The sequence below is a fragment of the Chiloscyllium plagiosum genome, chromosome 8, assembly GCF_004010195.1.
Source record: "Chiloscyllium plagiosum isolate BGI_BamShark_2017 chromosome 8, ASM401019v2, whole genome shotgun sequence".
Taxonomy (NCBI): domain Eukaryota; kingdom Metazoa; phylum Chordata; class Chondrichthyes; order Orectolobiformes; family Hemiscylliidae; genus Chiloscyllium; species Chiloscyllium plagiosum.
Window position 1 is genome coordinate 85,360,200 of NC_057717.1, and position 11,119 is coordinate 85,371,318.

Sequence of the window (11,119 nt, forward strand, 5' to 3'; positions counted from 1 at the left end):
TCTTAACAGCATCATGGGTACACCAAAATCAAATGGACAGTAGCAGTTCAAAAAGGTAGCTCACTATCAAGGCCGATTAAGGATGGGCAATATAGGCTGCCCACAATGCTGTGAAGGCATTTTCAAAAACAAAAGGGAAAGATACCAATGATTGAAGCTCTGTGACTGACTCCTGTTCCAAATACTGGTACCAGCAGAATTGGTCTAATCTCAGAGGTGCTGCAGCTTGCACCTGTAGATTCAAACTGCCATCCAGGCTGGAGCAAAACAATAAAGAAAGGCAAGTACACATTAAATCAAAACTCAAGATGCTCTGAAAGGTAATGAAAAGCAGAAACAAAGCAAAGGAAGATGCTTTAAACGTTACAAATTAAGAAGGATTGGGTCTCAAGGAACATACACAGAGTGAAAGGACGCTTTTACAATGAGAGAACAGTTTGGTCATTAAACACTTCAACAACAAGGCTGTGGATGCGAAAGAGACCGTACGCGTGACCCAGAAAGCTCTTCTTATGGCTTTGCAGACAGGGTGACAGGCCTACCTCCAGCACACTGCCAAAGGTGCACCATTTGCAGCCTCTGGCAGTGAGGCAATAGTAATCAACCCTTTCCTCTCCCTCCCACACCTCAAAGTAGGGATTCTTCTTGGTTTGATAAGTCATCTCTTGCAGTTGGAGAGAGCAAATATCAAGCTGTCAATGAACAATCTTCACAAGTTAATTTATACCAATCATGTAAGCACCTATGAACGATACCTTTGAATTACACCAGTGGAAATTCTTTAAAGGCAAGTTGGGCTCTGTGAGAAATGGTGCTGGTCTGAAAGGGGATTGCTTACAAACCGTTAACACTGAGGAATTTGACAATCGCCATGGTCAAGGTACTTATCCGATAAGTTTGTTAAAAGTTCTGTGGAAATCCCCTTCTAGTGCAGAGAGCAGAAGGAGCTTTGAGCAGTGAGAAACGTTGTCTAGTGCAGGACATTGGGTTGAATTGCCTCTACATTCCATGAAAAGGTCTCAAAATGAAAAGGTAGGAATTAAGCCTGTTTCTTGCTGCAGATATAACAGAGTGAAGTTTTCAAAGCAGGCACCATGTTTGGTAAACAAACAAGTCCTCACCTGTTGCGTCATGGTGGATTGGTGGGAGGGATTTCCGCCCTTTACCACCCTTGAAACTGGAGCGTCGCCAGGATAGTGACCGTGACTTTGGACTTTTCTTGAGCCGCTTGTTGGGAGATGGTGGCTTACTGACCTCCGTTTCTCCAGTAAGGTTGACAAGAGTCATCCTGCCTTGGGAGTTTGGGCTGACACTGGCATGTCCTGGAGAAATCAGATTGGTATCGGCACACACACCAGGGTTTAGCCTGGGACTGCGCCGGGACTGGAAGCTGCTCCTTTGTGGGGCTCCTTCCTGCTTAGTGATGGACTCTAAAAAAATTAAATAGTTAAGAAAACATGCGACAACAATCAAAACAGAAGATATTCCATTAGGTGGACAGGAGCTGCCTGAACATAAATGACTTCATAAAGAAACAGAAGCAAAAACTTCCTTTCTCATCTCTTCCACATTCTAACAGAATCTAAAGAATTGAAGGTGTCAAGAGGACTGCTCAAGCTGTTTTCTGCTGAGAGATTATTGTGGACTAAATACACATTTTCAGAATAGGTTAACAGATAGTGACGGCATTCTGGGTTCAAAGAACAGTTAACTATTAACTCCATTGCCAAGATTAAGTAATAATTAATAGCTAACATTTCAAATTTAATGATATCTATGTAACAAATTAGTGTAAATTATTTGGACAATGCTACTCCCTGAAATAGATTGAAATTTCATTATCTACAAGTGTTGCCAGTAGATTGTTTTGCTCTCACAGTTTACTAAAGTTATCAGATGACAGAAGCACAGTACTGGATAAATGCACATTTCTAAAGTACTTTCATTTCATCAGGAAATCTCAAAGATCCTCACAGCTGACAGACTACAAGAACTGAAGATTAACAGCCTGCCAGCAACAATATGGTAGGAAAGGACAAATGTTGTCTAAAAGGGCAATGTGAGATCAGCAAATTCGCAGTGCTACTTAAGTGAAGAAAGCAAACAGCTGAAACTTCACTCCCTTCTGAAGATGGACCATGTCTGCAACTAGATAGAGAAACCACTTTGCAGAAAGCTTGTGCTGGAGTACAGTGAAACAGCTGACCAAAGTCAGCATCAAGCATTATATAGAAGCCAACATAATAAGAGGTACATGCAGATGCTATTTCTTTAATTTTAAAATAAGCTCAACCAAAGTGAAACAGGGATTAGAATTATATAGAACATACAGCTCATAAATGTGACATTCAGCCCAACTAGACCATCCTGGTGTTTACATTAGACACAAGCAAAAAGGTAAGTGTGCAGTGCCAAACCACATGAGCAATAGCAAAAGTATGGAACAATGAATCAGTAAGAAATTTACACACACCAAACAATGCGTATATCAGCGTGTACATTCTCTTTCACACAATCACAGTTTAACATTTTAGTCAGCAAGTCTTTTAAATAAGTGAGTGGCAGGCTATTAAACTGAGATTTTAAGTGCTAAAGACTTCAAATTGATTCTCTTGGCTTTTTCTCTGAGAAGCCTTACCTAACTTATTGAGAAACATAGATGTCAGGACTCCCGCACTGATATGCCTTTTATCTTTTGAATAGAATTTCTCTTCAGACACAGGTCAATTACTATTGATGGTAAAGCAACAGCAACAAGACAGTGTGACCTCTGGAGGTTTGAAACACAACATAGATTCTTCTTATTTGCTTTCTTAACTGCTCCCTCACTATATCTAAGTGTGATGAGCAACAAGTTAACAGTGCAAAATCTCTTCCAACTTGACCAGACAAGGTCTAACCCATGCATTCAGCGCTCATGGGGCTTTTTTTTTGACTTTCTTAATAGCTTACATTTGTCCACATTGAGCGCTATCAGCCATTGACAAGTCTCAGTGTAACTCTTTTTTAAAGAATGCTCTCTATAGTACTGTACTTTGTATAATGATCACCTCTCCTGTCAGCGATGTTTAAGTTTTCCTTAACCACTTTTAACTTTTCATTTTGAACTTTGTCAGAACAGTTTGCCTTATTAAAGTACTTGTGTACATAAAGTACTTCTCACATTTGACTCAACAAAACATATGTGTGCACATAGTAACAGATTCTTACCAGAGTTTCCAGACTTCTGATTTCTGCTATATTTTCTTTTAGATGAGGAACTCTATTGGGGATTAAAAATGTTAAGATCATTGGTCATTATAGTTTGTTCAGATCCATTTCACTGCTGTTCTGCTTAGGCTGCCATTTTATGCATTCATATCAGGAATGCAGTTTAGATCTGAATTTTATAAATGGTTGTCATGAGGAAATATATCAATTCAAATGAAAAGATGGATTCTTGTGTTTAACTGAGTATAACATTGCACTCTCATACTGAAGTGGTTTGCTAGAAGCTTCTACAGACCACCTAATAATAGCAGTAGAGAAGCTCAAGAACGCATAGGCGGGCAAATTCTGGAATAATGCAGATGTATCTGGGTTGGTGTTATGGGTGATTTCAACTTTCCCAATATCGACCAGAACCTCCTAAATGCAGATGGCTTGGTGGAGCCATTTTTGTCAGGTGTGTTCAGAAGGGTTTCCTTACTCTGTATTTGGACAGGCCAACAAGGGGAGAGGCTATTTTGGATTTGGTGCTCGGCAATGAGCCAGGATAGGTGTCAGATCTCGCGGCGGGAGAACACTTTGGTGACAGTGATCATAACTGCCTCACATTTACCATAATCTTGGAGAGGGAAAGAAACAGTCACCGAGGGAAGATATTTAATTGGAGAAAAGGAAATTATGACGCTATCAGACAGGAGTTGGGAAGTACAGACTGGGAGCAATTGTTCCACGGAAAGGGCACAGCAGACATGTGGAGACTATTTAAGGGGCAGTTGTTGAGAGTGATGCACGAATTTGTTCCTCTGAGACAGGCAAGAAGGAGTAAAAGTAAGGAACCTTGGATGGCGAGAACAGAGGAGCTTTTCGTCAAAAGGAAGAAGGCAGCTTACATAAGATGGAGGAAGCATGGATCTAGCATAGCTTCAGTGGATTACAGGCTTGCTAGAAAGAAGCTCAAAAATGGACTGAGGAGAGCCAGGAGGGGGCACAAAAAGGGCTTGGCAAGAAGGATTAGGGAGAACCCAAAGGCATTTTACTCCTACGTGAGGAATAAGAGAATGATCAGGGAAAAGGTAGGGCCGATCAGGGATAGTGGAGGGAACTTGTGCGTGGAGTCTGAGCAGACAGGGGAAGCCCTAAATGAGTTTCTTGCTTCGGTTTTCACCAAGGAAAGGGACTTTGTTGTGAATGAGAACTTTGAGGAGCTGGGATACAGGCTTGACCAGGTCAAGATTGATGAACTTGGTGTGCTGGAAACTTTGGAAAACATTAAGATTGATAAGTCCCCAGGGACTTAATTTATCCTAGGCTGCTCCGGGAAGCGAGAAAAGAGGTTGCTAAGCCGCTGGCGAGGATCTTTGCCTCCTCACTCTCTACGGGAGTCGTACCAGGAGATTGGAAGGAGGCGAATGTTCTTCCTCTTTTCAAGAAGGGTAATAGGGAAATCCCTGGCAATTACAGACCAGTCAGTCTTACATCTGTGGTCAGCAAAGTTTTGGAAAGAATTCTGAGGGATACGATTTATGACTATTTGACAAAGCATAGCATGATTAAAGGCAGTCAGCATGGCTTTATGAGGGGCAGGTTATGCCTCACAAATCTTATTGAGTTCTTTGAGGAGATGATAAGACAGGTTAATGAAGGTTAAGCAGTGGATGTGGTGTATATGGACTTCAGCAAAGCATTTAATAAGGTTCTCCATGGTTGGCTCATTCATAAAGTCAGGAGATATGGGATACAGAGAGATTTGGCTACCTGGATTCAGAATTGGTTGGCTGACAGAAAACAGAGAGTGGTTGTAGATGGAAAGTATTCTGCCTGGAGGTCAATGTTGAGTGGGGTCCCACAGGGGTCTATTCTTGAGCCTTTGCTCCTTGTAGTTTTTATCAATGACTTGGATGTGGAGTTTGAGGGGTAGGTTAGTAAATTTGCAGATGGCACAAAGGCTGGAGGTGCCGTCGATAGTATCGAGGGCTATTGCAGGCTGCAGTGTGACATAAACAGGATGTAGAGCTAGGCTGAGAAATGGCAGATGGAGTTCAACCTGGATAAATGCAAAGTGATGCATTTAGGAAAGTTGAAGTCGAATGCTGAATATAGGAATAAAGACAGGATTCTTGGCAGTGTGGAGGAACAGAGGAATCTGGGTGTGCAAGTACACAGATCCCTCAAAGTTGCCACCCAAGTGAATAGGGTTGTTAAGAAAGCATATGGTGTTTTGGCTTTCATTAACAGGGGGATGAGTTTAAGAGCCGTGAAGTTTTGCTACAGCTCTACAAGTCTCTGGTCAGACCACACTTGGAATATTGTGTCTAGTTCTGGTTGCCCTACTATTGGAAAGTTTTAGAGGCTTTGGAGAGGGTGCAAAGAAGATTTACCAGGATGCTGCCTGGACTGGAGGGCTTGCCTTATGAAGAAATGTTGAATAAGCTTGGACATTTCTCTCTGGCGAGAAGGAGGAAGAGAGGAGACCTGATCGAGGTATACAAGATAATGAGAGGAATAGATAGAGTCAATAGCCAGAGACCTTTGCCCAGGGCAGGATTGACTGGTGCGAGGGGTCATAGTTTTAAGATATTAGGAGAAAGGTATAGAGGAGATGTCAGAGGTAGGTTCTTTACGCAGAGAGTTGTGAATGCATGGAATGCGTTGGGGTGAGAGCAGAAGTTCAGCAGATAGGTTGGATACAGTTAAGGGGCCTGTCAACCAAGATGTTGGGAATCCTTGGTTGGGGGAAAAAGTGTCAATGCTTTATGATTAATCCAGACCCAAAGGAAAAAAGTGAAGAAATGTTGAATAAGCTTGGACATTTCTCTCTGGCGAGAAGGAGGAAGAGAGGAGACCTGATCGAGGTATACAAGATAATGAGAGGAATAGATAGAGTCAATAGCCAGAGACCTTTCCCCAGGGCAGGATTGACTGGTGCGAGGGGTCATAGTTGGGAAATGTGGGCGGCACGGTAGCACAGTGGTTAGCACTGCTGCTTCACAGCGCCAGAGATCCGGGTTCAATTCCCGCCTCAGGCGACTCTCTGTGCACATTCTCCCCGTGTCTGCGTGGGTTTCCTCCGGGTGCTCCGGTTTCCTCCCACAATCCAAAAATGTGCAGGGGTTAGGTGAATTGGCCATGCTAAATTGCCCGTAGTGTTAGGTGAAGGGGTAAATGTAGGAGAGTGGGTCTGGGTGGGTTACGCTTCGGCGGGTCGGTGTGGACATGTTGGGCCGAAGGGCCTGTTTCCACACTGTAAGTAATCTAATCTAATCTAATCTAATCTAAAAATGTTGTCACTTGTGATAAGCAAATATTCAAAGATTTCTTTTTTAAAAAATATATTACTGACCTGATCTGACAGTGGTGTAGTTTGATTGGAACGCCGAAGTCTGGTAAACAGAACAGAAACAGTTTATAAATAACTTCTGAAATAGAGAAAGGGCTTTTAACAATTGTGTTTTAAGAGAAAAATGGTCCAGGAATATCTCCCAAAAGAAGCTTTGACACATTGCAAATACAATTATCACCTCAAGAGATAACGTGTGTTTCTATAGAGTCTTTTACAACTACAGGATGTGCTAAATTGTTTTACAGCTAATAAATTACACTTAAACTATTGTAATGACACAAATTTAGCAGCAGCTGACTTCATACAGCAAATTCCCACAAAAAAGAAACAAAATAACTTAGTAGATCATCTGTTGTGTAAAGCTGGCTAAGAATACATATTGAGCAGCACACCAGGGACAATTTGACAGCTCTTAGAATAGTGCATTACAACCTTTTACATCCACACAAGGCACAGATGGAGTTTAACATTTTAATCTAGCATTTCTCTAGACCTGAACTGATGTGGCTGGATTATATAATTAAGTATCTGTTGTGGAATTTGACCCATAACCAATGTTCCCTCTTTTCTAACATGCATGGTCCCTTTAATTTCTTCAGGCACACTTATATAATGGAGGTGACCTGTGCATGACCCATATAGGGACTAGCACGTTGGTATGCACATAGGGAACACTATCAAAAGCCTTCCTATTCCCAGGAAAGAGTTCCAATTATTGACCTGAACGGCACAATATATAATATTGCTTTTACATAATCTGGATATTGGCATTAGTACATTACAAGAAGAATGCATAATCCCATCACAATTTAGTGCTGGTGTATAACGCTTTCCCAAGACTATTTCATATTTAGTACAAATGGCTGGGAACTATGCTAATAAGAATTTTGTCACATACTGTCTCCTTCCATTTCAAAACATCACATACCTCCACATTTTTGTCCTCACAACTAGTTGTCCTATCACAGTCTTCTGAACTACAGAATTTCAAGGATCCACTCTCTCACTTCAGTCCTAATGCTGAGGTGGGCTGTCACCTGCCTGCTTAGTTAGGGCAGCCACAGATAACCACAGTTTTATGTTAACAATGAGATCTCCTCTCATTCATAATGAGGGAAGGGCTGTAGATGTCATATACATGGACTTCAGTAAGGCGTTTGACAAGGTTCCACACAGTCAGGCTGGAGAAAGTGAAGTCGCATGGAATCCAGGGTGAGAGATAGAGATCTGGCTGGGCAGCAGAAGACAGAGAGCAGTAGTGGAAGGGAATTTCTCCAAATGGCATACGGCATGGGACAGGGTATCAAGTACAAGATTTGGCAGGTCATGTACAGTGTACAAGACTTTGCTTTGGCCACATTTGGAATACTGCGTACTAGTTCTGGTCGCCACATTACCAAAAGGATGTGGATGCTTTGGAAAGGGTGCAGAGCAGGTTCACCAGGATGTTGCCTAGTATGGAGGGTGCTAGCTATGAAGAGAAGTTGAGTAGATGAGAATTATTTTCAAGAAAAAGATGGAGGTTGAAGGAGGTTGACTGAGGTCTACAAAATCATGAGAAGTATAGAGTGGGTAGACTGCGAGAAGCGTTCTCCTAGATTGGGGGACTCAATTACTAGGGGTCATGGGTTCAAAGTGAGAGGAGAAGTGTCTGAGGGAGATATGCGTAGAAAGTTCTTTATGCAGAGTGGGTGGTGGGTGCCTGGAACACTTTGCCAACTGAGGTGGTAGGGGCAGGCATGATAGCATCATTTAAGATATATCTAGACGGATACAAGAATGGGTAGGAAGCAGAGGAGTGCAGATCTTTAGAAAATAGGTGACAGGTTTAGGTAGAGGATACAGATTGATGCAAATTTGGGGGGGGCCAAAGGGACTGTTCCTGTGCTGCAATTCTCTTTGTTCACGGGAAAAATTGGCTTGGTCGCCTCAATCTGTCCTCAAGGGACAAAAACCTTCCCCGAAACTTTTCTTGCACTACACCTAAGGCAATTATACTTTTCCTTAGGTAAATGGCAGAGCAAAAGATGTGTAAATGGAGCAAAGGTAATCTAGTTGAATACTGGGGCAGGCCAAGGAGCTGAATGACGAGTACAGCTGTTTTTAAAACTTACTGAAGATTGCCAAAATTCCACATTTATCTTTTCTATAATTTGATGACTGAATTTCTCCAGTTACCCCTAGAATCCATCTAGGAAGTATCCTAACATTTTTCTCATCCTAAGTGAATTGCGCACTTGATTTATCACCCCCAAATGCCATTTTTACCAACAATATCAGTACTTCATCTCAAAATTATGTAACTGAGAATATTTCATTATGATTAGGAATTTAAAAACAATTAATTGAACTACTAACTTTTTTTTACAAGAAAGAGATGCCTTATGAATCTTACTCACCATTGCACTTTGCTAAACCATGAATACCTCAACACCAAAGTTCAGTTTCCAAAGTATTCTGTTGGTTGCATCAATGGAGTAGAAGTGTTTTTATTGAAACAGGAAAAGAATTTAGATCACTTTATGACATCTTTAATTTCACCCCTTCCCCCCAATATAGTTCTCATCATGAGGGCTCATGACACATTGGTACTTCTGAGCCAAAGGGCCTGGGTTCAAGACTCACTTGCCCAGAGGTGTCTCATAACATGCCTGAACATGTTGATTAATAATACCTACAGATCTCTCAGGATTTACAAGACTGACATTTTGGAGATGGTTTGTAGCTCAGGTCATGGATCAGGTTGTCTGTTTGCTTGCTGAGCTGGTGGGTTTGTTCTCAGACATTTTGTCACCATGCTAGGTGACATCTACAGTGGCATTTATTAAGCACCTTTCACAATCAATTTATTTGTTTGACTATGTAGCAGGTTTACAATCCAATCTTATGCTAAGAAGACCAAACACAGAATAGCTAATGGCATGCAGAACATGCTGTTCAGTCCACAAACATTACCTTGAGCTTCAAATCATTTGTCATTTTAATTCTCCACTTTGCTCTGACTCTTGACACTAGCCTGCTGCAGCATTCCAATGAAGTTCCATGGAAGCTTGAGAAATAAGACGTCTTTCCACTGGGCACCTGAGTGTTCTGGGCTTAACAACGGTTTCTCTCATTTCTTTTATTTACTTGTAAGTGGCTGCTACTTAGGATTCTGCCATTAATGGAAATTCCTTATGCTTTTTTAATTGTCTATTACCACAATGACCTTGCACATTTTTTGTTATTTAATACTTCCCATCCTTCACCCTGTCATAGATGTTTATTTTTATTCTTCTTCCCACTCTCCTACCATTCGCTTGTTTAAAAAGTATTAACTTATAACTTTTCCCAATTTTAATCAAACATCACAGGCCTCATATGTAAACACCATTCCTCACCCTACAAATGTAGTCAAACATGCTAAGCATCTCCAGCATCTTCTGTACTTTACATCTTCACTGACTTCTATACCTTATGATTCATTATTTATAAACTGTCATCAGCAGTTCTTGGGAGGACAAGATTTAGTCTTAAACCCATAATAAAATAACTGCTCTTGTCCTGCCAGGATTAAACACTTTTCATCAGCAATATAAAAAATTACATACATCAAAAACAGTACTTTCCAAATCTTAAAGGTTTCAAACTATTTGGAAATTTAAAACACTTTTCAAGGGTTGTTTTGTGGTACTAAATAACTCAGAAACAAACATTTGCTAACCTAGGCACAGCAAACACCCAATAAATATAAATGACCAGTTAGTGATGGTCACAACATGGGGGAGTACTCCCCTGTTCTTCATCCATTTTGGCTAGACCTAAGGGACCATTTCATTCCAACGTTGTCGTAGTTCCTCAGCATTACAACTGGAATGCCAACGTGGGTGCTGAAGAATCCACAAATAATAATCTGCCAAATACATGATTGCAAATTATTTACAGCACAAACAGACAATAATTTTTTTAAAAAAAGGAAGTGCTGGAGAAACTCAGCAGTTCTGGCAACCTCTGTGGAGAGAGAAATAATTAGCATTTCAAGTCAAATCAAAACTGAAACACTCATATCAGACTGGAAACATTAACTGTTTTTTTTCTCTCCACAAAAATAGCAAATCTTGAGTTTCACCAGGACTTTGTTTGTATTTCACATTTGCACCATCTGCGGTGCTCTGAGATTTCGGGTGAATGTCCTCCCAGGTGGACATCGCAGAGTCGCTGAGCAGAGGCTGATAGCCAAGTTCAGTACCCATCATGATGACTTCAAATGGGATCTTGAGTTCATGTTACACTGCAGGTGATCCCACCACAGGAGAAACTCTCTCACTCTGCCAAGGATACTCTCTCTCACACACACACACACTGACATGCACACCCACTCACACAGGTATACACTCCATCAACTAGTGCACACACTCTATCAAGTATGCATACAGGCGCCTTCTCCCTCACTCCCACGCTCTGTCTCTCACTCCCATGCCTGCCCTTTTGTGCCCTCTCTCTATCTCCCTCCCCCAGTACACCCTCTTCACTCTCCCACCCCCACATGCACCGACTCACTATCTCAGCCCAACGTGCGCCCACTCTCTCCCC

At 41.5% G+C, this 11,119-nt stretch overlaps 1 protein-coding gene across 3 annotated transcripts in view; it reads right to left on the reverse strand.

Moving 5' to 3' along the window:
- LOC122552151 (kinetochore-associated protein DSN1 homolog) overlaps positions 1-11,119 on the reverse strand; it is a 32,133-nt gene that overhangs the window by 17,547 nt on the left and 3,467 nt on the right. For all 3 annotated transcript variants that reach the window (XM_043694662.1, XM_043694661.1, XM_043694659.1), the window contains exons 2-4: positions 6,548-6,587; positions 3,211-3,262; positions 1,122-1,430 (exon numbers count right to left, since the gene is read on the reverse strand). In XM_043694662.1, the coding sequence (XP_043550597.1) occupies positions 1,122-1,430; positions 3,211-3,262; positions 6,548-6,587 (401 nt within the window). The remainder of the gene's footprint in view (positions 1-1,121; positions 1,431-3,210; positions 3,263-6,547; positions 6,588-11,119) is intronic.